The 27,566-nt window shown below is 37.5% G+C and overlaps 1 protein-coding gene across 1 annotated transcript in view; it reads left to right on the top strand.

Moving 5' to 3' along the window:
- DDX10 (DEAD-box helicase 10) overlaps positions 1 to 27,566 on the top strand; it is a 318,321-nt gene that overhangs the window by 66,821 nt on the left and 223,934 nt on the right. The window contains exon 13 of the mRNA XM_027563817.1: positions 1,183 to 1,657. Coding sequence (XP_027419618.1) covers positions 1,183 to 1,657 — 475 coding nt within the window. The remainder of the gene's footprint in view (positions 1 to 1,182; positions 1,658 to 27,566) is intronic.

The raw sequence follows: 27,566 nt of genomic DNA, 5'->3' as shown, positions 1-27,566 counted from the left end.
CTGATGGATGCTGAATTTGTGATCCTAACTGTATCCCTATAACAGTGATAATGACAAGTGCTCAGAAGTGGCTGCATATGTGCTAGGCACTGTTTTAGATGCATTGTATCTATGAACTCATTTTTACAAGTCTTACAATGTCAGTACTCTTGTCATGCCATCTTGCAAATAAGAGAGCTGAGGTATAGAGAGGTTTAATTATGTCCTTGATCACACAGCTAGTAGCTGACAGAGCCAGGGTTTGAACTTCAATAGTTCTGTTTCTGAATCCAGGTTTTACAACTACACCCATCAGTTTCTGTGAATCATGTCTTAGGAAAAAGGCAGTGGATCCATTTTGTAATGTTAGCTTTTTATTAAAAGCTTATTTCCAATGCATCTGTGGGAACTTAGAAGCTGGGAAAGACCTAATCATAAAGTAAGTCTTGATCTTAGAAGGAGAAAATAAGATTTTTTTTTTTCTTTTTTTGGTCTCGGGTTTAAATATCCTTTTTTTATAGAGGTTATTATGCCATGTTAAATGTCTTAGAAGAGAGGATGATAATACTTGAATTCATTCCTTGCAGAGAACATGCGTTCTTTCATGGCCATGTCTTTTCCAGCTTTAATATTATTTATTTTTAATTGGAGTATAAATGCTTTACATTATTGAGTTAGTTTCTGCTGTACAATGGTGTGAATCAACTGTATGTATACATGTATCTGCTCCCTCTTGAGTCTCCCTCCCACTGCCTCCCCTGAGCTTTAGTATTTATATTTTTATATAAATAAAAACATATTTTACAAAGTATTTTCATATAGTTAGTGCATCAGATATTTACAACAACTGAGATAGGCCTGGTAGATATTTTTATCTTGTATTAATATTTGAGAAAGCTGAGGCTGAGAGAGTTATACTGGAAATAGATAGATCTAGTAGTTGTTTTTTTCTCATCTTATGCTCTTTATTTTGTTAATCATGTTAACCACCTAATGGAAAACAGACATCTCCAATATTTTGTGACAAGTATTCAGTATCTTTTGGATCACCTGACTTGTCAAGATGGAGTTATATCTCAGAAGGACATTTTCTTTTAAAAAAAAAACTCTAAAACATCTGAACTCTGAGGAACCATTTCACAATAAATTCATAAACACAACCATCAGTGTGTTGAGATAACTCTTCCTTTGCTTATATTTAAGGTCTCTTGGTCTTGCTGTGGCACCACGGATAAGATTTCTTCAGAGAATGCAAAAGCAACCCAGCAAGGAACTGGTAGTGAGTGAAGATAATAAAGTAACTGAGCCAAGGGCTCCCTCCCTGACCAATGATGAAGTGGAAGAATTTAGAGCCTACTTCAATGAAAAAATGTCTATTCTTCAGAAAGGTGGGAAGAGACCAGAAGGGACAGGTTACAGACCGGATAGTGGCATTAGTGATAAAGAGGAAGACGAGAAAGAAGATGAAGAAGAAATGGACGAGAAACTGAGAAGAGCAAAAGGATCTCCACTTGAGTCTGTCCCTAGCAGTGAAGAGTCCCAGAAGGACCGGGAAGCCCCCGTGCAGTTCTTGGACAGAGACGATGAGGAGGACGACGATGGCCTCGAGGCTGACTTCTTTAAAGTGAAGCGGCACAACGTGTTTGGGTTGGATCTTAAAGAGAACAAAACACTGCAGGTAAGCTTACCTCCAATGGAGGATCAGGGGTCGGGGGGCTTTTATTTCCTTACCGCTCTTATGATGTGCTGCTTTTTGCCTTTGAGGAAGTATGGGAAAATAACCAGGAGAAATTTGTAGAATGACTTTATTTGCTGTAAACTCTCCCTCCGTCTACATCTTTAGAGATGGAATAGGTGCCAAAGAATTCTCATTTTTCATAACTTCGGGAACTCTTAAGAGATTGACAGCTGTAATCTTCTCATTTATTGGCTTTCTGATGCATATTTTAAAAGTAGCCAGAGTCATGATTATAATATTAAGTAAGATGATAGGGTTCTGTGGCTTATGATGTGAGGATCCTTCATTGTGATTCTTAACACACTACTTTCTGAGTTAAATAATTACAAATATCCCTTACAACAATTCAGTCTCTCTAAACTTTTAATGAGAGATTTCGTTTTGGGCACCAATCCATAATTTGAAATAGAAAGCCAGCACTTCTATTTAAAGACCAGTTATGAAGGTTTATTAAGTTTCATGTTTCTCACTAGACACCTTCTAGGAGGAATAAAAAAGATAATCCAGGTAAAGCACCTGTTTCCTGGGATACTTGAAGGTGCACAGTAAATATGTTTCTCTGCCCTTCCCTTATTTTTCTTTAATTTTGTATTCCTTATTCTTGATCATTTCTTTAGACAGCATTTGAATGAAAAATAAACCTGAACTCTTGTTCTTTATACATTTCTAAGACTCACAATAGGGAACACTAAATTTTGAACTATGAAACTTGGATAGGTGTTTTTTTAAGTAACTAAATGGCAATTTAAAAAGTAGCAAACATGCTTATTGAGCATTTAATATGTATCAGGCATTTTCTAAGCATTATCTCATATGGTCCTTATATAATCCCTGTGAGGTGGATATCCTATCAGGTACAAGAAAGAGGAAAAAACCTGAGATATAGAGATAGTAAAATAGTGAGTTTCATAATTAGTTATTGGAAAATTGGAGTTTGGATATAGGTATTCTGACTCCAGTATTCATGTTTTGACCAATAATCTGATTTTTGAAGTTTGATTTAAATTTTCACTTATGTTTTCTTTTGGCTGTTTTATAGTTTTAGCACTTGAATTTAGGGCTAATACTCATTTCAATTTAATTTTTGTATCTGGTGTGAGGTAAGAGCCGAGGTTCCAACTGCCTCCCTCCTTGCTGTGTAGTTGTCTAGTTGAACCAGAACTCTGTTTGAAGTTGCTGCGCTTTTTCCATTCTAGTTACCTTGACTCTGGGTTGAAAATTAGTTGACCACGTCTGTGTAGGTCTGTATGTTGACTTGCTTCGGCTCTATACAGCTGTCCTTTCAGCAATAATGCCATTGTCAGTTAGTACAGGTTTATAGTAAGTCTCAGATCAGTATTAGTCTTCCAACTTCATATTTTAAAAATTTGTCTATTTTTTTAAGACCGTTGCATTTCCATATACATTTTTGAATCAGCTAGTAAGATTTTACAAAAAGTCTCATAGCATCTTCATTGAGATTACATTGAACCTTGAAATCTATTTGGGGAGAATTGACATCTTAACAATGTTGACTCTTCTGGTTCATGAATACAGCATATCTTTCCATTTATTTAGGCCCTCTTTAGTGTCTTTTAGCATTTTAAAATTATTTTAAGCATGTGGATCTTAAAACATATTTTGTTAGATTCATCTCTTCCTATTTTGTAGTTTTCAATGCTATCATAAATGATACTTTAAAAATTTCAGGTTCCATTTTTTGTTGCTAGAATGTAGAAGTACAGTTTTTGTATACCAGTCAAATCTAAACTGTCCTATTAAGTTATTGTGGCTGTTTTTTGAGATTCTTTGGATATTTTTTGGATTTTCTCTGTAGCTGGTCATGGTATTTGTGAATAAAGATGGTTTCATTTCTTCCTTTCCAATCCATATGTTGTTATTACATTTTCTTATTTGATTACACTGCATGTTGAATAGCAGTGAGAATGGGCATCATTGTCTTGTGCTTAGGGAGGGAAAACATTCAGTCCTTTACCATTACATCTGATGTTAGCCATAGATTTTTTTTTGTAAATGCTTTTAACAGATTGAGAAAGTTCATTCTATTTCTGGCTGATTTGTGGTTTTTATTAGAAATGGATAGTGAAGTTTGTCAGATGCATTTTATGCAACATTAGGGTGAACATAGAATTGTTGTTATTTATTCTGTTGGCCAAGAGAATGCACTGGTCATAGCAAACACCCTCTTCCAACAACATAAGAGACAACTCTACACATAGATATCACCAGATAGTCAATACCAAGATCAAATTGATTATATTCTTTGCAGTCGAATATGGATAAGCTCTATACAGTCAGCAAAAACAAGACCAGGAGCTGACTGTAGCTCAGATCATGAACTCCTTATTGCCAAATTCAGATTGAAATTGAAGAAAGTAGGGAAAACCACTAGATCATTCAGGTATGACCTAAATCAAATTCCTTACGATTATACAGTGGAAGTGACAAATAGATTCAAGGGATTAGATGACAGAGTGTCTGAAGAACTATGGAATGGAGGTTTGTAACATTGTACAGGAGGTGGTGATCAAAACCATCCCCAAGAAAAATAAATGCAAGAAGGCAAAATGGCAGTCTGAGGAGGCCTTACAAATAGCTGAGAAAAGAAGAGAAGTGAAAGGCAAAGGAGAAAAGGAATGACATACCCATCTGAATGCAGAGTTCCAAAGAATAGTAAGTAGAGACATGAAAGCCTTCTTAAGTGAACAAAGCAAAGAAATAGAGGAAAACAATAAAATGGGAAAGACTGGAGATCTCTTCAAGAAAACTAGAGATACCAAGGGAACATTTCATGCAAAGATGGGCACAATAAAGGACAGAAATGGTACGAACCTATCAGAAGCAGAAGATATTAAGTTTAGGTGGCAAGAATACACAGAATGACTATACAAAAAAGATCTTAATAACCCAGATAACCATGTTGGTGTGATCACTCACCTAGAGCCAGACAGCATGCGAAGTCAAGTGGGTCTTGATTTATTCCAACATATGGGAGCTGGGATTTTTCTGACTCTTGTCCCGACTCCTTTCCCCTTTCTCTTCCTCCTTGCTTTTTTTGTTCTCTCCTCCTGGCAGTGTGCCTGCGAGATGCCAGGAACTGAGCTGTGTTCTTAGTAAGTTTCAGAGGCTTATACTTTAACAGATTATTAAACTGAAATTTCAGTACAAGATTTTGGATTTCTTTATTGATTCTTGAAACCAAATATTTTAAAATGTTAACATTGGCACTTCAGTAGAGAAGACCATGAGGGAAGTTGAACCTTAAAGAATGGATATGAGTTTAATATATTGTCCTAGAGGTCTCTTCCTCAGTTCTTTTTGTTCTTTATACTTTATTCTGCTCTTCAGCAGTTATTTCCACCATTTTATCTTCCAGCTCACTAATCTGTTTTTCTGCTTCATATATTCTGCTATTGCTAGAGCGTATTATACAAAGTGAAGTAAGTCAGAAAGAGAAAAATATTGTATACTAACACATATATATGGAATCTAGAAAGATGGTACCGCAGAATTTATTTGCAGGGCAGCCATGGAGAAACAGACATAGAGAACAAACTATGCACATGGGGAGAGGGGAGGGGAGGGTGAGATGTATGCAAAGAGTAACATGGAAACCTACATTACCATATGTAAAATAGATAGCCAATGGGAATTTGCTGTAAGTCTCAGCGAACTCAAACATGGGCTGTGTATCAACCTAGAGGGGTGGGATGGGGAGGGAGATGGGAGGGAGATTCAAGAGGGAGAGGACATATGTATACCTATGGCTGATTCATATTGAGGTTTGACAGGAAACACCAAAATTCTGTAAAGCAATTATCCTTCAATTAAAAAATAGAAAAAGAATGGATATGAATTAATAGGAAGGGGAAAAAGAACATTCTAAGTAGAGAGTACAGAATGAGCCCATGGTTGCAAGAAAGTGTGTTTAATGTGGGGAGCTATTTTTGATATTATGTTCAGTTTCAGTACTGAGGCTTAGTGTCCATCTCTGTAAAATTACTCCCTGTCAGAGTTATTGAGATGCCTAGAGATAGAAAGTAACCAGAACAGTTTGTGTATGTAGAAGGAGTATTGTTAAAGTTAGCTGTTATTTCCACTTGATGAAATATAATAGGAAGATAGAAGTAAAGAGTTGATAGAGGTTTGCTAGTGCAGTGGCTAGGCAGTGTCTGAGGTAGTACTGAAAATAAAGCTTTTTTTGAATCAGGATGCATTATAGAAAGAAAAAGTGATGTATTTTATTTATTCTAGGTGTAGTAGTATCAGAAAATAAGACTACTTTTTTGATTTTAGCATAGTTGATAGACCAGTTTTCATATTTTCAGTGTCCTGCATTGATCTGGACGGTACTAAGCTGTATTCTGATACCACAGGTCCAGCTGATGTTTTAGCCAGGTATTTAAGGAGTTTATAATTTAGTATATTTAGACTGTTAACTAGGCAAGTACAGTGCCCTTTAGAAATGAATCATTTGGTTATAAATAAAACTAAAAATGATGTTGAGAGTAGATATATCATGTGGAGTCATTAAATGAAATTCATTATTATATGAATATTTTTCTGGGTGGAATTCTCTGTCCAGTTAACTGGCAGTGTTCTTGTGGATATTAATACTGTACAGTACACCTCTCAAAAAATACTATATAGAAGGTATTAGATTATGGATATTGTTTATATGTTTTAAGACTGTTGATTTAAAAATGGACATTTTTAAATGGACTGTTGACAAAGGAATGATAAAGAAGATGTGGTACATATATACAATGGAGTATTATTCATACAAAATAATGAAATAATGCCATTTGCAGCATCATGGATGAACCTAGAGATTGTCATACTGAATGAAGGAAGTCAGGCAGGGAAAGACAAATGTCATATGATATTGCTTATATGTGGAATCTAAAAAAAGTGTTACAAATGAACTTATTTACAAAATGGAAATAGAGTCACAGATGTAGAAAACAACCTTATGGGGTTACCATGGAGGAAGGCAGGGGAAGGGATAAGTCAAGAGATAGGGATTAACATATACACATTGCTATGCATAAAATGGGCTTCCCTGGTTAGCTTAGCTGGTAAAGAATCTGCCTGCACTGCAGGAGACCCTGGTTTGATTTGAAAGGTTGTTGTTGAATCACGCAAATACACCGGGATTCTTGGCCCCCGGGGGAGAAGAATTCAATCCGGGGCCAGAGACGAGGCTTGATCGCTCAGAGCTTTTGTGTAATAAAGTTTTATTAAAGTATAAAGGAGATAGAGAAAGCTTCTGACATAGGCATCAGAAGGGGGTAGAAAGAGTACCCGCTTGCTAGTGTTAACAATGAAGTTATATACTCTCCAGTGAATCCAAAGAATGTCTGGAGGTTGTAAAGACCTCATCAGACCTACTCCCATAATTTACATTTTAAGATAACACTGTCCTCAGGCAAGATACATCCTTGTAAAGACCAGGTCTACTCCCATAATTAACATTTTAAGATAACAGAAGGTTTAATCCAAAGACTGTCCTTAGGCAGGATACATCATTGGTATATAATCCTAAGGAATGTGGAGAAAGAAAAAAAGTTTGTCCTTTCTTCCTCCTTGAGAATTCCAGACCCCTCTCTCTTTGGGGACCCCTAGACTCCCTATCAACCTGCCTAGGAAATGACTCTCTCAGATTCCTAGGTTCGGACGGTCCCCTGGAGAAGGGATAGACTCCACTCCAGTATTCTGGTCTGGAGAATTCCATGGACTGTTTAGTCCATGGGGTCACAAAGTATTGGACACGACTGAGTGACTTTCACTTTCACTTTCATGTATAAAATAGATAACTAATGAGGACGTGGACTTTCCACGTGGCACTAGTGGCAAAGAACCTACCTGCCAATGCAGGAGACTCAAGAGATGTGGGTTTGATCCCTGGGTCCAGAAAATCCTTTGAAGGGGGGTCTTGCACCCACTCCAGTATTCTTGCCTGGAGAATCCTATGGACAGAGGAGCCTGGCAGGCTACAGTCTTTAGGATCATGAAGAGTTGGACACAAATGAAGTGACTTAGCATGCAATAAAGGACCTACTGAATTGCATCGGGAACTCAATGCTCTGTAATGACCTATATGGGAAAATAATCTTGAAAACAGTGAATATATGTATATGTGTCTGCCCTCTTAGTGCAGTAGGCAGCGTGTCAGTCTCATAATCTGAAGGTCCTCAATTAGAACCTCAGAGGGGGCAGATCATTCATTCTTTGTGTTTCTCTGGTGGCTCAGCTGGTAAAGGATCCTCCTGCAGTGTGGGAGACCTTGATTCAATCCCTGGGTTAGGAAGATCCCCTGGAGAACGGAACAGCTAGCTACCCACTCTCGTATACTGGCCTATAGAATTCCATGGACCATATAGACTGTGAGATCACCCTGAGTCGGACACAACTGAGTGACTTTGACGTTCATATGTATATAGGGCTTCCCTGATACAGTGGAAACTTAGTACAATGTTTTTAATCAGCTATACTCTGATAAAATTTTTAAAAAATGGACTTTCGAGAAAGTAATGCCCTTGTTTGAGGAATGATTGGGCATGCTGCTTTAGCAGAGTGCTGATTTAGCTGTTTTTTTTTTTTTTTTTAATCCCTGTAATTATTTGATTTAAAAATGGGGATGAACCATGTTAACTTATTTCCAGAAATTTCTTGCAGATAACTATGCTATGTTTTTGTAGAAGATCAGGAAGTAGTGAACATTTCTTGGTTTTCTGTAATCTGCTATGCCTTTGAATATCTCTGCTCATTGCTTCAACTCTTACCACAACCTTGTACAGTATTACCCCCATTTTGTGGGTTAAGAAACAGGCTTTGAAAAGTTTGATTGCTTGCCTAAAGTTTCACAGTTAGTAAAGTGGCAAAAGTGGAATCTGCTGTGCCCGGGCCCATCTGATTCTTTGGACTGTGCTTTTTTTGATTCCTGTCATTTCTACATTTTAGCAGGTGTCCTTTAGTTTAGTAGTCAGACTTGGCTTGTAGGATAAGCCTCATAATTGGTCCCAAATATTGTTCTTCTGAATCATCTTCCCGTGAACCTCTCTCAAGTCTATGTTTTTTCAAGTGGTTGGCCTTCAGTTCATCCTTGTCATTTGGGCTCTGTAAGCTAGCCCTACGCTGTTAACCTACCAGCCAGCCCGTTCTTCCCAGAGTGCGTTTCCATTTGCACTGAAGGGATTCCTTCTTCTGATAATGTCTCCAGTCCATGCTTTCACATTTTATCTTTCAAGATTCATTGCTGATCTTCTTCCTTGGAAGTCTTTACTTATTTACTCCACTGGCCTCTGGATTCCAGTTACCTGTTTTGCTAGTACTTTTCTTCTTGGCTGTTAGTAATATACCTAAATGACTGTCTTAATTTCCATTTCTTGGTGATTCCTGAGATTTTCATACCCTTTGTATGCAACTATCTTATATATTGCTGTTGAATTAAACAGAAGGGAAAACTTTTCAAAATATTAATAAAACCTGAGAGTCAGGAAACTTTTTCTCAATTTTTGATACCATGAAGTGGAAACACAGTCTTAAATGTTGAGCAGTTCAGAGTTGGTATATATGATGTTCTTTTGTTTTTTTACAGTGCCCCCCCCCCCCTTTTTTTTTGCATTCTGTGCTTAATTCTTAAGAGCTTCATTTCAATTCAAAAGGAATAGTTATTGTGTGACTTGAAGTTTAAATGTACATACCGAGTTGGTGTGTGGATATGTGTGTGTATCTTTTCTTCTCTATTTGATTTTTTTTTATTTGCAAATGGTTTCCTCAGGATGTAAATTCTCAATGGAAAGCTAAAAGTTTTTGGATTGATGTTTATTCTTTCATATGCTGCATTATTATTGTATCAAAAGTATTTCATCTTGTTTCTTTTCATTTCCTAGTTTTATACATATTCAGTGTTTAAAGGAACTGCTGACTTATACTGGATTTTCTAATGACCTACTTTTATAGCCTAAATTTCAGTAACTACATTTATCAGGATATTCTTATCTTCATTTTAACATAAAATAGAGATAAGGAAACAAGTTTGAAATAGGACAGGCTGCTATTGAAGGTCATAGAAGTTCACCTTGAACTTGACTGTTAGGATAATTAGAAATAAGGATCTTTCCAAAGTCATTGACAAGTACTTGCATCCATATAACAAATATAACTATAGAGAATTTAGACTACTATGCTAGGTTTTCTGCTTATAAACAGGTTAGTTCCAGCATGCCCTTTTTGAGATCCTTTGTTGTTGAGTGTAAACCGTCAGTATGTGTATATTTACCTAAAGCTTTTTAATGGAAAGACTGTCTTTGTGGTGACTCTGGATTTAACTGTTCAAGTTTCTTAAATTTGTCTAAATGTATTTCACTTTTGACTTTGTTCTTTTTGGTATGTACTTTTGAAATGCAGCTTCAAAAATCCGTGCTATGTCTGAGTCCAAGGCAGCAGTTTAAGCTAGTGCCATCTGGTGGTGATGGGCAGAGTTAAATCACCTTTTCTTCCATGTGAAGCTTTTTTCCTATCATGAAAGTTTCTATTTTAGATAAAATGAAGGATTAATGAAATTTAAAAAAAAATTCTCTCCTTCAGCAGATATTTATTGCACACTTGCTTTTTGCCTGGTGTTGAAAGATCACATTCCTTCTCCTCATGGAACTTACCTTCTAGTAAGGGGAGATGGACAAAAAATATAAACATTTGCTGTGGGAAAAATGAGGCAAGGTAAGGGGGAAACAGTGTTCAGGGGATGGGGTGTAGTGTTTCAAGTAGCAGGATAGTCAGAGGCACCTCCCTGAGAGTGTGTAAGGCATTCGTCTACCATTGCTGGTTTAAGACATTTAGATGTTTTAAGCACTGAAGATTATGGTGTTTCCTCTAGTCATATGTAATTTGAAACAAAAAGGATAGTGCATTTTAAAACGGTAAAAATCCTGAAGTATATTTTCCATGATGATTACTTTATTGCTTTTGTTGAAATACGTTATTTCAAAAACATTTTTTCTTAAAATACTCCAGTTTTACTGATGCTCTGAGCATGTGTTGTGAATGGCTGGGTGTTTAATTGCACTTGAAAGCTAGGCTTGGTAGGGGGAATGGAAAGAGAATTCAGACCCTCTTGGGAGTAGGCACCAGCAAGTAAATTGGTCAGAGCAGTGGCACTGTAGTGAAGTTCAGTGGGAACAGGGATGCTTGTATATTAAGAAAGGCCTATTTTTCAGTCATAGTAAAGTCTAAGTATAAACTATTTACTCATGAAATAAGATTAGTATAGTGATTTTATGATTTAAAATTTGCTTCTCAAGTTACGTTTGCTGAAGGGCTAGCATTTTAATCTCCAATTTATCATAGACCAATAATGTTATGAAATATATATATATTTTTTATTAAAGAAAATTATTAAAATTATTTTTAAAAATGACATGAGCCTCTCTTTGTTTTCTTAGTTTTTTTCTTTTTTACCTTTTTTGCTGCCTTCTGTTTTTCTCTCTGGGTTAAATGCATATTTTTCTCTTTTATTATTTGGTCATAAAGCCTCCTTCTGTATTCTTTTTTTTCCCTCCCCATCTCTTCTGTTTGTATGGCCATAGTAGAATACAGTGTTGTGGGGTGTGTGTATGTAATGAATAATGTTTGTCATTTAGAAAATTATGTATTTTCTCTTTAACCCTCCTATGGCTTTTGGTTATTTTTGATGAATAGGATTTGGCCCTGTAAGGAATACCACTAACTACAGTTGGGATATGTGGGTTCCTTGGCCCTTGTTGGTATTGGTTCCTTGTTCAGCACTTTAAACAAGGAGAGATTAAGAGGAAGAAATGATTGGTAAATGGGCTTTTGGTGAAACATTGACTATACTGCAGAATATGTAGAAAGATGAGTCTTCTTGAGAGCAGATAATAATACTTCTTGCTTGTAACTGCATTCTCTGCAACATGGTTTATATGATGGACACTGAACGCTTGTTTCTAGTGTCAGGTCATTTTCTTTCAATGAGCCTCTCCTTGGCATTCACTGATGCAGTTTCATATTTGGTATCAAAAGAAAACAATGATGTAGCTCTTCCTAAACAAGACATAATTAGAAACACCTATGATGAATTTTTAGTAAACTGAATTTTAAAATTTTATTATTTTTCAAACTGGGAGTGTTTTACTATGGAATAAAAGGTATATCTCTATTAAGCAAGAAGCAGACCATGTTAATCTCTGGACATTTTCTCCCCAAGAACACTGTTGCTGTTTTTGGTTTGTTTTCCTTTCTTTTCTTCTTTTAGCTTGCCTGCTGGCTGTTAAGACTAGAGGTGGCAGACGGTCCTGATATACTGTTGGGCAGAGAATCTGCTGGTTTTTATTTGGCATAGTAAATGATTGAAAACAGAGTGATATTTTGTTACAGTTCTAATAAAGCCAATACAGTGCTGATTCTTACAGTGCATTAATTTTAAGCTCCAGAAACAAGTGCCTTAGTATACTGGGTGCTGTAAATATCCCTGGAATATATGAAGAAAATCCCAAGCATTAGGCAAACATGATAGAAATCACATATTGCAACTTTTCTGAAAGCACATAAAGGATGGGGCTCGTATTTTCAGGGATAATCTCTCGATAAAATTTTCTTACTGTTGGTCTGTTCCCTCCCCATCCCTCATATTGGAATAAGCAAATCAATTAACTTCTCAGTGGCAATCACTATAGAGCCTGCCTCCTAGTAATAATTTCTACCTGAGTTTGTTTTCTAAATTAAAATGGCATATTCACTATTATTTTTTTGTGTATGATCACAGGTTAGCATAATTCTTCCACCTGCACACATTTTCATATCTGCTAGTTTTTGTCATGGGAAGCAACAGAGCAGAGGAATGCTTTCTTCCTTGCTGTGATACCTAATTTTGGAAGATGTACTAATTGGACAATGTTTGATGTAGGAGATGGTTGCATAGTCCAAAAACACTTAATAAGAATTTGCTGAATAACATTCTCTCTTGTGGATTGGGTTTTTTTGTTTGTTTGTTTTGCATCTTTTGATCTATCTGGACTATTTTTCCTATCTTTTGGCATTCCATAAAATAGAACTTTACAAATCAAACAATAGGTAACTTTTTATTAGGGTCTTTGTTTCTACTCCTTACCCATATCTTCTCAGACTTAATTTTTTTTTTAAAGAAATCTGAAAAGCTATCTTTTAGTGAATCTTATTTTCTACTTACTATTTTTCATTAAAGGTTTTTAGGTTGACTCAATTTCAAGCATACTTGGTAATACATGGGTTAATAGCTGTTAAACCTTTTTATTTAATAACTTGAACAAAGTAGTGGTGTTCAGTGAGTATTTTTAAAGATAATAATCTATTTCTAACTTGCCTTTCCACATCAAGGAGGGAGCACTGATATTTTATTGCCCAAGAATATTCCATCAGTGTCCTGGAGCCTGCCTGTCTATCTTGTTTCCAGCCTGTCTGGCAGATTTATAATGGATTTATAGTTACAGGATTAGATCTGGTATACTGGGCCTTCCTTCCTCTTTTCCTTTTCCCACCTTCCATTAACTAGTGCTGTTCTGTGATAGAAATTACAGACTACTTTGGCTTTTCGTATTCATCTATATTTTGAAAAGAGAAAAAATTGTTTCTAGGTTTCAAGATCCATGAAGTCTGAGATTCTACTCTACTTGCCATGAGTTAGCCTGCCACATTTTGATATATGTTGCTAGGTAACTCGTGGCACAGCAAGCTGCCTGTACTTCAAGTTTGCATTGGTTCTCTTGCCTTTAAGGTTCCACAGGGGCCATGTGGAGGTGTCCCCAGGTTGGAGCTGTCCACAGAGTAGATATGTGTCAGAGCTAGGAAACCCGCAGGCTTGTTAGGAAATCTGCCTAGCTTTTATCCAAAGAGAGACTTTATCTTTATTAACCTGCTGCTAAGTCACTTCAGTCGTGTCTGACTCTGTGCGACCCCATAGACGGCAGCCCACCAGGCTCCCCCGTCCCTGAGATTCTCCAGGCAAGATCACTGGAGTGTGTTGCCATTTCCTTCTCCAGTGCATGAAAGTGAAAAGTGAAAGTGAAAGTGAAGTTGCTCAGTCGTGTCCGACTCTTAGCCTACCAGGCTCCTCTGTTCATGGGATTGTCCAGGCAAGAGTACTGGTCAGGAGCAAATCTGTTCACTGCCCCCTCCCCTCAAGAGAGGTAGTATCTCTGTCTTCTATAGCTGTATGTTAATGTTGGCATCCTTGAACAGATAACCTGGAAGAGTAACTGATTTAAGATGTGCACAAACGTAAGAGACCCATGGATGATTGTCTCTTAATACTTGGTTGTAGCAGAGTCAGAACTGTGTCCTTCTGGTTCTGTTCTGGTGTGTTTCTCTCAAATCAGAATGTAGAAAAACTAGTTAAAGTGATCAACATGAAGGAGACACAGATTCCTCTGTGTGAGAGCTGTTGCTTTTATTTGATAAGGCCTAAAATAGTGGGTGTTTATTGGAAGGAATGATGCTAAAGCTGAAACTCCAGTACTTTGGCCACCTCATGTGAAGAGCTGACTCATTGGAAAAGACCCTGATGCTGGGAGGGATTGGGGGCAAGAGGAGAAGGGGACGACAGAGGATGAGATGGCTGGATGGCATCACTGACTCGATGGACGTGAGTTTGAGTGAACTCTGGGAGTTGGTGATGGACAGGGAGGCCTGGCGTGCTGTGATTCATGGAGTCGGAAAGAGCCGGACACGACTGAGCGACTGAACTGAACTGAACTGAACTGAAAATAGTGGGTAGGTAATGTTTGCTGAAATCAAGTTCACTGCTCCAAATATGTGTCCTGAGCAGCCTGTCCTCATGCTCTCATAGCCCTGAGCACACGACACTGTCTTGCTGCTGTTTTCCCCACCAGATGATGTACCGTTACCGAGGTAGGGAATATACATTATCCATTTTTGTGTTTTTGTATCTGTCAGGGTTGCCTGTCATTATAATAGGTTTCTGGTAGCTGTTTGTTGAATGGGATTAAGGAATAAGTAAAGGAGTAGACACTCTAATTCAAATCTAGTTGATGTTTTGTCTGTTTAATCAGATTCCTTATCCCAATTTGAGATGGTACCATTTGATAAAAAGTGTACTGAGAGTGGGTCACATATTTGTTGCCTGAATGGGTTAATCTTAATCCTACTCTTGTGTTGGATTAGAAAAGCTGGGTTAGATACAGAATAAATAGCTTCTGTGAAATCTTTCCTAAGCCTTACTTAATTCATCCATTATCCTTTTCTTGGCATAATGATTATTTTGATGTCTAGGACCTGTTTTCTTCTGGTCTTCTGTGTTTTCAGTAAAAATAAAAATTTAAGTGATATTTTGGCTATTCACCTTTTTCTAAAGATGGTTGAGAAAACTCTTTAGCAAAGCTAACAACCTATGTTGTGTCAGTTGCTCAGTCGTGTCTGACTCTTTGCAACCCCATGGACTGTAGCCCACCAGGCTCCTCCATCCATGGGATTTTCCAGGCAAGAATATTGGAGTGGGTTGCCATTTCCTTCTCCTCTTATATTGAATCAGCAGTAATTTTATTTTATGGTGAATTTACTTGTAGAGTTTAGTTCGATCCTAATGCTGTCCATCAGTGGCTAGTTTTAGGTATAGATGGGGTTATAGTTTTGAGTAGAATGTGTGTTTGGATCTCTGTTTCTAGCAGCCTGGGAGACTTTCCCAGGTGTGTACTTCTTCTTCAGCCAAGACTTAACCTTAGTAGGCAAATGGAGGCGGCTTCCTGTTCTTAGTGCTGGCCCAGGTGCTCCTCCATGTGCGGCCCCCTTTGAGTCCTGGTGTCCCCACACTTCAGAAACTTGGAGAAGCAATCTAAGAACTGCTAGGCAGTACTTGCACTGTCTCTTGAGAGATGAGTAACATGATAAATTATTTTAAACCAGAAATGACAGAATTGTTTTGGAAGGTCTGTGCATTCACATCTGTGTTGGATTTATAAGTTCTTGCAAAAAGTGTATTTAGTAGTATAAAGGGGAATAATGATTCATAAGCTTTTTCAAATTCAGATCTACAATTCATTTATACTTAATTATGTCCTCATTAATATCATTTTGAATGGTTTTATGTGGTTTTCTAGGAACTCCTCAGATCAGAAGTTTAGGGAAAGAGTAGTTTCATTGCAGTTGGGGAAGCATTTTTCTAAGAGTGTCTGTGTGTATTGAGTTGCATACATTGTGTGAAATGTAAAGCCTTAGCAGGTGGAAACTGATGATTATTTAATGAGGTTATTTTTGTCTGAGATTTTCTCAGGTCAAAAGACCCTGCTGGACTACTGAGAACACCAGCTTCTTTCTTATTCTGTTGAGGTCTCTGTAAAAACACCCACAGCCACTTTGGGACTTATTTATTTCTACTTTCACTGAAATAATTCATAGTTCCAGGATCCAGAAGTCTATTGAAAGAATACAAATACTGAACCTTTAGGGATAGTGGGTTAGCCCAGCATTTGGGATTGTTTTGTCAGTTGGCCTTAAATATCTTCTGTCACATTTTCCCCTACTGTAGTTTTTTTTTTTTTAATTTTATTTTTAAACTTTACATAATTGTATTAGTTTTGCCAAATATCAAAATGAATCCGCCACAGGTATACGTGTGCTCCCCATCCTGAACCCTCCTCCCTCCTCCCTCCCCATACCGTCCCTCTGGGTCGTCCCAGTGCACTAGTCCCAAGCATCCAGTATTGTGCATCAAACCTGGACTGGCATCTCGTTTCATACATGATATTTTACATGTTTCAATGCCCAAATCCTCCCAACCTCTCCCTCTCCCATAGAGTCCATAAGACTGTTCTATACATCAGTGTCTCTTTTGCTGTCTCGTACACAGGGTTATTGTTACCATCTTTCTAAATTCCATATATATGCTTTATTATACTGTATTGGTGTTTTTCCTTCTGGCTTACTTCACTCTGTATAATAGGCTCCAGTTTCATCCACCTCATTAGAACTGATTCAGATGTTTTCTTTTTAATGACTGAGTAATACTCCATTGTGTATATGTACCACAGCTTTCTTATCCATTCATCTGCTGATGGACATCTAGGTTGCTTGCATGTCCTGGCTATTATAAACAGTGCTGCGATGAACATTGGGGTACACGTGTCTCTTTCCCTTCTGGTTTCCTCAGTGTGTATGCCCAGCAGTGGGATTGCTGGATCATAAGGCAGTTCTATTTCCAGTTCTTTAAGGCATCTCCACACTGTTCTCCATAGTGGCTGTACTAGTTTGCATTCCCACCAACAGTGTAAGAGGGTTCCCTTTTCTCCACACCCTCTCCAGCATTTATTATTTGTAGACTTTTGGATCGCAGTTAATCAAGTATTTGTTTTACTCACTTAATGTGGACATGTTACTGTACCAAATTTGAAAAAATTAGACTTGTCCACTCTTAGGAAAGTTGTATAGTTGAAATAGGACATTTATGTGGAAATGTTAGGTGAAAAAACAGTATAAGATAGCTAAAAAGAAGATAAGGTAAAATATTTACCTATAGTAATAAAATAATTTGAATTGGGGCTAGAGTCTTAGAGATCTTTCTAGAATAGTTGGTGCTTGACTAGTACTAAAGGCTATGTTGGATCTAATAGATGGAGAAAGAGGGAAAGGGTATGAGCAGGGTTGGGGGCAGTAGTTTGGGTCAGTTGGTTTTGGAAGAGTAGAAGAGCTTTACAGGAAGTGTGAGGAACTATGAAGCAGGTAAAAGGTGATTCTGATCATATGTTTTTGTATTATTCAAGTTCACTACAAAGACTACTACTGCAGCTTAAATATAAACCTGATCATGATTATCAAGTTAAGGAAAGCTGATACAGATCCATCTTAAAATATGACTTCTAAAAGTTAGTCTTCCTTTTTACAGTTGTCTGAGTAATTCTCTGAATAGCCTTAATTATTATACAATTAGCATTTATAATTGTGATTTTATCAGCAAGAAGAAAATAATTCAGATAGTGAACTCTTCTAGACCTTGAAGACCTGAAATATGGTTAGATATGTTGGAAATTAGTGCATTGTGTTATTCTCTTCTCAGTAGAAGACTTTCAGCATGTCTCCCCAGTCCTCTCTTGATAACAACTTTATTGAGATATAATTCATGTATCATAAAATTCATCTGTTTAAATTGTACAACTCAAAAGCTTTAATATGTTTTCAAAGTTGTCCACCCGTCACCACAATTATAGAACGCTTCATTACCTCTGAAAGGAAATCCCACACCCTTTAGCTGTTACTCCTCAAGCCCCCATTTTTCCTCAGTCATAAGCAACCAGTAAAATATTTTCTGTCTCTACAGGTTTGCTTATTTTGGATATTTCACATAAATGGAATCATATATGTGGTCTTTCGTGACTAGCTTCTTTAACTTAGGATAACGTTTTTAAGCTTCATTCGTATTGTTGCGTGTATCAGTACTTCATTTCTTTTTGTGGCTGAATAATATTCCACTGTATAGATACACCACGTTTTGTTTATCCATTAATCAGTGTCCATCTTTTGGCAGTGATGAATGATGCTGTTATGAACATTCGTGTACAAATTTTTGTGTGAACCTAAGTATTCATTTCTGTTGGGTAAATACTGAGGATTGCCATTGCTAGGTCTATGGTAAGAATGTTTAGCTTTTTGCAAGTTTTCCAGAGTGACTGTACCACTCACTAGCAGTGTGAGAGAGCTTCAGTCCTCCCATATCTCCATTATCACTTGTTATCATGTATCTTTTTAATTGTAGACATCCTTCTGGATGTGAAAAGATATCTCATGGTGGATTTGGTTTGCGTTTGCCTGATGACCAATAAGTTGCTTTTTCTCATGTTTGTAGTTTGGTTGAGTATATAGAGCATAAATATTAAAAGATGCTTAACAGTACCTGTTAGCTTAGATATGTTATAAAAATGTTTTGGAGGGAGATAGTGAGAGAATGCCTTGTGAGAATGAGACTTGAATTGAGCTTTGAAAAAAGGAATTTAGCTAAAATTGTGATTATAAGGTTTTTTAGCAAGGTGATAGCATAAAGACTTGCAGATAGAAATATACATATCGTGTTGTGAAAGGGGACTGGATGGAGCTGTGAAGGTATAGGGAAAGGAACCATAGCTAAATTTGGATAGGTAGGTTGTGCTATATTAAGAGACTCAGTATATGAATTTGCTCTTGGAAGTATAAATATTTATTTATTTAACATATATTTTTGTTTAGTCTGTTGTTGTGTTCTAGTCACTAAGCTGTGTCCACCTCTTTTGTGACCCATGGACTATAACCCACCAGGCTCCTCTGTCCATGGGATTTCCCAGGCAAGAGTACTGGAGTGGGTTGCCATTTCCTTCTCCAGGGGATCTTCCCAACCCAGGGATTGAAACTGTGTCCCCAGTGTTTGTTTAGTCTGATTAAATATAAACCATTTTCAGTAGATCAGTCTGATCATATAAATCAAGGTTAGCAAGTAGGTTTCCTGTTGTATGCTAACTGATTAGTTGGTGGTGGCAGCCTAGATCTCTGTATTGAAAAGAATGATATATTCAGTTGGGGCTCAGTGGGCCGGAGTGTGGTGATTGAATAGTAAGGCCCACTTTTAATATGGTATGGAAGAGTTTTCACAGGAACAATAATTTCCCATTTCTAGGTAGACTGAGGTGATAGTGGATGTAAGAAACATGAAAAGAAGTGTTAATGGCATAATATTGTGGGGGCAAAATGTTTGTGAATTCTACTCTGACATTCCTTTTGATTTCTGGGGAATTGACTAAATTACCTGTATATTTCTAATATCTTTGACTCAGTCCTCATTCTCTTTTGTTCTACCACCTTCCCTTATTCTTTCCTTCTGACTTACTTTAGTCCCCTAACTGATCTCCTTTCTCAAATCCAGCCTCTAACATAGCCCATCAGAATTGTCTTGATTAAATGCATATCTAATCAGTACTATTAATGATCCAGCTCTTGCTATATATACGGTGATGCCAAAGTTATTGAGTCATGGAATTTGGCCTTCCTGAGACCTTGGGGTATACCGAGTATTATTAGGTTTCAGACAGAAATACACCCATGCATGTCCTTGCATGTGCACGTGCACACACACAAACACACAAACACTAAGTAACATTGAAAACAAATTTAAGTCTGCCTAGAGGCTTCTGTGATGTGAGTATAGTAAGTGCCTAATAGACTGACCCTCCTGCAATTAAGAATCATAAGTTTTGGGCAAAACAAATTTACAGGACTCCAGAAAGCAAAAGTAAACAGACTTTAGAGGGAAGTCAAAACTTGCAAGAAAGGACTGGCTGGCACAGGGTGAATTTTCTGTTGTGGTCCCTCTGTCCTAAGGATGGGCCAGACTTACATACTCTCATGGAAAGTATGCAGTCTTTCTGGTCTGAGGAGGAGAGTTGGACTAAGGCTTCCCTCGTGGCTCAGTCAGTAGAAAATCTGCCTGCAGTGCTGGAGATGCGAGTTTGATCCCTGGATCGAGAAAGTGCCCTGGAGAAGGAAATGGAAATCCACTCCTGTATGCTTGCCTGCAAAATCCCATGAACACTTGCCTGGAAAATCCCTTGAGCAGAAGAACCTGGTGGGCTACAGTCCATGGGGTCGCAAGAGCCAGACACGACTTAGAGACTAAACCATCACCAGGGCAATTATGGCCCTCAGAAGGAGTCGAGACCTCTGGAAGAAAGAGCAGGAGAAGAGCTCCAAATCATGTTAGGGCCAGTTAGCTCTCCTTTGTCAGCAAACGATGGAGCAAGTTGATTTTAAAAAATCAATAGACATATGAAGATGTTGAGAACCTGGATATTACTATCAACCACCTAAGCCTAATTAATACTTTAGAGCAATATATCCAACAACTGCAGAGTATTCTTTTCCAGTTCGCGTGGAGTATTCATAATACATCATGTACCAGGTCATGAAATAAGCATGAATGTATTTAAAAGCTTTAATTACAACCAAATTAGAAAAAAAGGAATCAATAAAAGTTCTAGGAAGACTCCAGGTACTGGGAAACCCAGTCCATTCAAAACCTGAAGATTATACTTGCTAATTACATGTTTTTGACTTCTCATTGCTAATATTGACACAAATATGCATTTTTAAATAGTGGGATAGAAATACAGAGGAACACAGAATGGGTTATATATGAATATTGAAACCTGTGTTTGGATTTTTTCCTTAGCTTTATTGAGAGGTAATCATGTGGACATTTTTAAAGGCCAGAGTGGTGAAGGAAGTAGAATTCCATTATTATACACACTTTGTGAAATAGGAATTTGTTACAGGGTACTATAATTCTTCCAAATTGGTGTTTACATTGTTAGTGATGGGAATCTTTATTCCAGGAATAGGAGATTACTGTCATATTTATTTCACTCTTCAAGTTTGTTAGCTTACTGAAAGGTTGTGTGTTTTATCAGGCTGAGTTTACAAGTTCTTTTGCTGCTTAAAGGTCAAAGAACTGATCCTCTTTTATTATTCTGAAGGAGAGAAACCATGTAATTTTCTTATTAAATGCTTCCTTTAAATGCTTGGCTTTCTTCCTCATGCTTCTTGGAGTTGTTACTGCTATAATTTTTTTTTTTTTTCTTTTCCAGTAAATGTCAGTATATAGAGAGTATATACTACATTATGAAGTAAATTGTGGCCGAATCACATTTAATGTATAACATTTTATTAATAAAATTGAGTTATCATGAAAGAAATCACATGGAAACTGTTTAATGATCATTTAGAGAGTCTAGAATTTCAACCAGGTGTTTAAGTAGAATTACTCCTACATGCACATAGATTATGTAATTTGTCATTTACAGCTTATCATTACAGAAGTTTTTGCTTTGTTAAGAAAATTAGGTTAAAACAACTGTTTTATTGTTGTTCAGTCATTCAGTTTGTCCAACTTTTGCTATCCCATGGACTGCAGCACACCAGGCCTCCCTCTCCTTCACTATCTCCCTGAGCTCCAACTCATGTTCATTGAGTTGATGATGCCATCCAACTGTGTGATCCTCCGTCGTCCCCTTCTCCTCATGTCCTCAATCTTTCCTGGCATCAGGGTCTTTTCCAATGAGTTGGTTGTTTGTATCAGGTGGCCAGAGTATTAATAGGTTCAACTTCAGCATCAGTCCTTCCAGTGAATATTCAGGGTTGATTTCCTTTAGGATCGACTGGTTGGATCTCTTTGCTGTCCATGGGACTCTCAAGAGTCTTCTCCAGCACCACAGTTCGAAGCATCAGTTCTTTGGCCTTCAGCATTTTTTATGGTCCAACACTCACATCCATTCATGACTGACGGAAGAACCGTAGTTTTGACTAGATAGATCTTTGTCAGCAACATAATGTCTCTCTCTTTTTTAATATGCTCTCTGGCTTCATCATAGCTTTTCTTCCAAAGAGCAAGGGTCTTTTACTTTTGTGGCTGTGGTGATTTTGGAGCCCAAGAAAATAAAGTCTGTCACTGTTTCCATTTTTCCCCATCTATTTGCTGTGAATTGATGGAACTGGATGCCATGATCTTAGTTGTTTGAATGTTGAGTTTTAAGCCAGCTTTTTCATTCTTCTTTTTTACTCTCATCAAGAGGCCCTTTAGTTCCTCTTTGCTTTCTGCCATTAGGGTGGTGTTATTTGCATATCTGAGGTTATTGATATTTTTCTTGGCAGTCATGATTCCAGTTTGAGCTTCATCCAGCCCAACTTTTCACATGATATACTCTGCATGTAAGTTCAATAAGCAGGATGACAGTATTCAACCTTATTGTACTTCTTTCGCAGTTTTGAACCAGTCTGACTAAACCTGTATACTCTGCATTGCAAGGCAGATTCTTAACTGCTGGATCATCAAGGACATCCCTGTAAAAATTATTTTTATCTTGAGCTTGTAATTTCCTTTCTTAAAGAAGAAAATTCATGATCAGTATGGTCAAAGCTAAAATAAAGTTGTAGAATCTGTATGAAGTTTAGCTGCTGCTTTGAATGTTGTAGTTGATGGAAATGAGAAGCCATATTAAGATTCTGTTATGAAAGATTCACTTAAGAAATGGGCTTTTGAAGAGTGTCATTGTTTTCTTCTTTGGGAAACAATGAGACTGGCTGATCTCAAAGAGATCTTTTATTTTAGCATATTTAGCAGTGAATGATATTAAAGTATTGCTACCAGCTTGGTTTGTCTTTCATTTAGTACAAGGTAGATAAGACTCAGACTGAAAGGCAGTCATGTAGTTTATTTAAACTTTTTAAGGTTCACTTGCCTTTTGTGATAATGTAAAATAGGAGACTTGAATCTTTAAGTTTTCTGCTAACAAGTTATAGGATATTGAACTACTTACACAGCGGTGCTGCAAATCAGTTGCTGTCATGTACAGGGGTTCCTAACACTGTGTTTCAGTCTCTGTCTTCTCTTTTGCAGTGGGCTCTTTAGCAGTCTGATAATGTGTACAGTGGGCTTCCCTGGTGGCTCAGTGGTAAAGAATCCAGTCTGCCTGCCAGTGCAGGAGACACATGTTTGATCCCTGGGTTGGGAAGATTCCCTTAAAGAAGGAAATGGCAAACTACTCCAGTCTTCTTGCCTGGAAAATCCTGCAGACAGAAGAGCCTAGCGGGCTACAGTCCTTGGGGTCGCAAAAGAGTTGGATGTGACTTAGCAACTAAACAACAAGAAATGCCTACAATCTCATTCTCAGAGTAGTGTTTCAAATGCATAAATAAAACACATAGGATTACTTGCTACCAAGTTACCCTGCTTTTCACCTCGACCTCATATTTATCATTCATTGACTACAGATTAGGAGGTTTTGTTATAGAAGAGATTAAATTAGAACTCCTCTACTTCTTAAAATACTTGATTCTAAACTTGTGGAAGGTCTCCTTTGATGATGAAATATCTTAAACTAATACAAAATTCCTTACATTATAATTTATTTGACTCGAGTTATTCTGTATCTACCCTATCAAACACTGTTTAATTTTTAATGTTAAAATACATGACCTATAGTAATAGGTTTACTTACCTACTTATTTACAACTATTGAAAGATTTGTAACAGCCAAAAAACATATTAAACTTTTTTTTTTGAGTATCCATTTGAACAAAGAATGATGGTAGGAATGTAAAGCAAAACAAAAGGTTCTTTCCTTCATTGGACTTTAAAACGTAGTTAGGGAGATTTCTGCATATTAAACAACATCGCAAAGCTTAAGGAGATAAAGAAACCAGTGAAAACACACATTTTTAAACCAGAATGTATGCTAGGAATATTTTACTGGAAGACTTAATAGTATTCTTTTCACCATCGCACAAAGCCTTAATATATGGTAAAGTTTCCAGTGAGTGTTACAGATTTTAAGTTTTAGAGCCCTCACCTCATGAAATAGATGGAGAGGGAAAACTTCAGAAATAGAATTATATATATTCCAGAGAATGGGACAGTTGGTCAAAGCATGAGACTGACAGTGTGACTTTGTTTTGAGGATTGGTTATGGTAGTTCAACTGCAGTGACTGTGTTTTTTTTTTTTTTCCCCCAGCTTTGTTGAGGAATAATTGACAAAGTTGTAAGATGTTTAAGATAATAAACAATCTGTAATAGGAATAGAAAAGAGTTTTATTTGAGCCAAACTGAAGACTGTAGCCTGGGAGACATCCTCTTATATAGTCTGAGAAACTGCTCTGGAGAAGCATGGTTTCCAACATAAAGAACATCAAACAAGTCAGAGATACCTTCTTTCAAGGTTTCAAAACAAAACAAAACAAAACATAAGTTTGTACATAGCCAGTCAATATGGTCTTGGCACCTAAGAAGGGAGTCTTACCATCAGAGGAGTACCAGCATTAGCCTTCCAAAAAGGGAGGCATTTAATCTTTATTTTCAGCATGGACATTCTTTACTTTTGGTCAGTATACCCATTTCTTTAATAATAAAACAAATGTAAAATGTATGCTTGATAGGCCACAAATACATTCTTTTAGTTATAAAATTCAAGTTAAATCATGAGTTAAATCATCATAATGACTTCCCTGTACGTAAAAATTTCTTTCATCAATAGTGTGATGATTTGATATACATACATATTGTAAAAGGATTCCTCTAATTGAGTTAATTAGCACATCTATCACCTCACCTCTGTGTGGGTAAGCACACACCTCACCTCTGTGTGTGTAAATTCTGCTCTCAGGAAATTTCACTTATATAGTATATCAGCTCTAGTCACCATGTTATACATTAGATCCTTAGGCCTTATATAACTGAATGTTTTGTATCTTTTTACCAGCCTTTCCCTGTTTTTTTCATCTTCTAGCTCCTGGAAACAACTTTTATGCTTTCTTATAGTGACTAGTTTTTACACGGAAGTCTTAGAAGTACATTTGTGGAGGGGCTTAAAGTTTAATCTAAGATTAAACCTGCTGATTTGCTTCTTGCTTTTGATGTGTACTCAACACAAGAAGGGGATGACAGAGGTTGAGATCGTTGGATGGCATCACCAACTCAATGGACATGAGTTTGAGCAGGCTCCGGGAGATGGTGAAGGACATGGAACCCTGGCATGCTGCAGTCCATGGAGTCCCAAACAGTCGGACACGACTGAGCAACTGAACAATAACAACACGAGATAGAAAAAATAAGTTTCAGTTCAGTTCAGTCGCTCAGTCGTGTCCGACTCTTTGTGATCCCATGAATCGCAGCACGCCAGGCCTCCCTGTCCATCACCAACTCCCGGAGTTCACTCAGACTCACGTCCATCGAGCCAGGTGTCCTAATACTGTCTTCAGCATGTCAGTGTTTTGGGTTTCTGCCACCTGTTCCTGCTGCTCTCTTTACTTTCTCTCTTATGGCATGAATTGGGTAGAGGTGGCTCACATAATGATTTATGTAGAGCTTTGGTTAAATTCATAGCTGTCACCACCTGATGGCATGAACATCTGGAAGTGTTTTATCGAGTAACCAGTGATGCATGTTTTGCATTGCATCACTAGTCTCTATTAGCCTTGGTATGCTTATGAATGAGTAGTTAGTGAATATCATGACTCAGTTGCAACAGTTTTGTTGTTCTGGTCAAACAGCCAAATTGGATGATCATATGACATTTACTAGTAGTAATTCATGGAATGATCACAGTGGAGAAAACTTGTGATAGCTATTTGAAATGGTTTTGTATTTGTCATATTCATATTACATACACTTCTAAAATAAAATTGGTAGACAATTACAAAGCAGTATTTTTCCCAGCACCTAACTATAAGCATAGCCTAACATTTTGCTATTTTGAGCAGTAGTACCTTAGTTTTTGTATTCCCTAGGCATTTCAGTGTTGTTTTTCAATGATAGACTTTGAGTCACGGCTAGACATTAAATGTCATAAAAGTTTCATTTTTGTCCCTTGGGGCCTAGCATAGTGGTACTAAATAAATACTTACTGTATTGAATTCTGGTTGTGGTTGTTGTTGTTTAATTCATAAGTTTGGCCTGATTTTTTGTGACGCCATGGACTGTAGCCCACCAGGCTCCTTTGTCCATCAGATTTCCCAGGCAAGAATTCTCCATTTCCCTCTCGGAAGGAAGGAATTTTCCCCATCCAGAGATTGAACCTGTGTCTCCTGCACTGCAGATGGGTTCTTTACCACTGAGCCACCTGGGAAGCCCCGTTGAATTCTGGTAGCCAAACTATAATGTCAGAAAATATATAGCTCTTTATCATAAACTAGAAATGTGTTTCATATCAATTACCAGTGACTATTATGGCAGAAAGTGAAGAGGAACTCAAAAGCCTCTTGATGAAAGTGAAAGTGGAAAGTGAAAAAGTTGGCTTAAAGCTCAACATTCAGAAAATGAAGATCATGGCATCTGGTCCCATCACTTCATGGGAAATAGATGGGGAAACAGTGGAAACAGTGTCAGACTTTATTTTTTGGGGCTCTAAAATCACTGCAGATGGTGACTGCAGCCATGAGATTAAAAGACGCTTACTCCTTGGAAGGAAAGTTATGTCCAACCTAGATAGCATATTCAAAAGCAGAGACATTACTTTGCCAACGAAAGTCCGTCTAGTCAAGGCTATGGTTTTTTCTGTGGTCATGTATGGATGTGAGAGTTGGACTGTGAAGAACGCTGAGCGCCGAAGAATTGATGCTTTTGAACTATGGTGTTGGAGGAGAATCTTGAGAGTCCCTTGGACTGCAAAGAGATCCAACCAGTCCATTCTGAAGGAGATCAGCCCTGGAACTTCTTTGGAAGGAATCATGCTAAAGCTGAAACTCCAGTACTTTGACCACCTCATGTGAAGAGTTGACTCATTGGGAAAGACTCTGATGCTGGGAAGGATTGGGGGCAGGAGGAGAAGGGGACGATAGAGGATGAGATGGCTGGATGGCGTCACTGACTCGATGGACGTGAGTCTGAGTGAACTCTGGGAGTTGGTGATGGACACGGAGGCCTGGCGTGCTGTGATTCATGGGGTCGCAAAGAGTCGGACACGACTGAGTGACTGAACTGAACTGAACTGAACTGATTAGCAGTCTTTATTTCAGAAGGGAGACTTTATAATGTGTAATAATTTATACAACCAAATACATGTAATTTTTTTTTTAGTAGTTGAACTAACAGCACAACTAGACTGCTCATTAAAAACTTATGTCTTAATTAAAAGGCACAAAGCCTACATAATTATTTAAGCACTTATCCTTGGTTGAAAAAAGTCTATCTAAGTAAAGTCACTGTTTTTTAATTTGCTATATGCTTCAGTTCAGTTCAGTTACTCAGTCGTGTCCGACTCTTTGCGACTCCATGAACTGCAGCATGCCAGGCCTCCCTGTCCATCACCAACTCCTGGAGTTTACCCAAAC

The sequence above is a fragment of the Bos indicus x Bos taurus genome, chromosome 15, assembly GCF_003369695.1.
Source record: "Bos indicus x Bos taurus breed Angus x Brahman F1 hybrid chromosome 15, Bos_hybrid_MaternalHap_v2.0, whole genome shotgun sequence".
Classification (NCBI taxonomy): domain Eukaryota; kingdom Metazoa; phylum Chordata; class Mammalia; order Artiodactyla; family Bovidae; genus Bos; species Bos indicus x Bos taurus.
The sequence above is the reverse complement of the archived record's forward strand: the minus strand, read 5'-3'. Positions and strand labels throughout refer to the sequence as shown.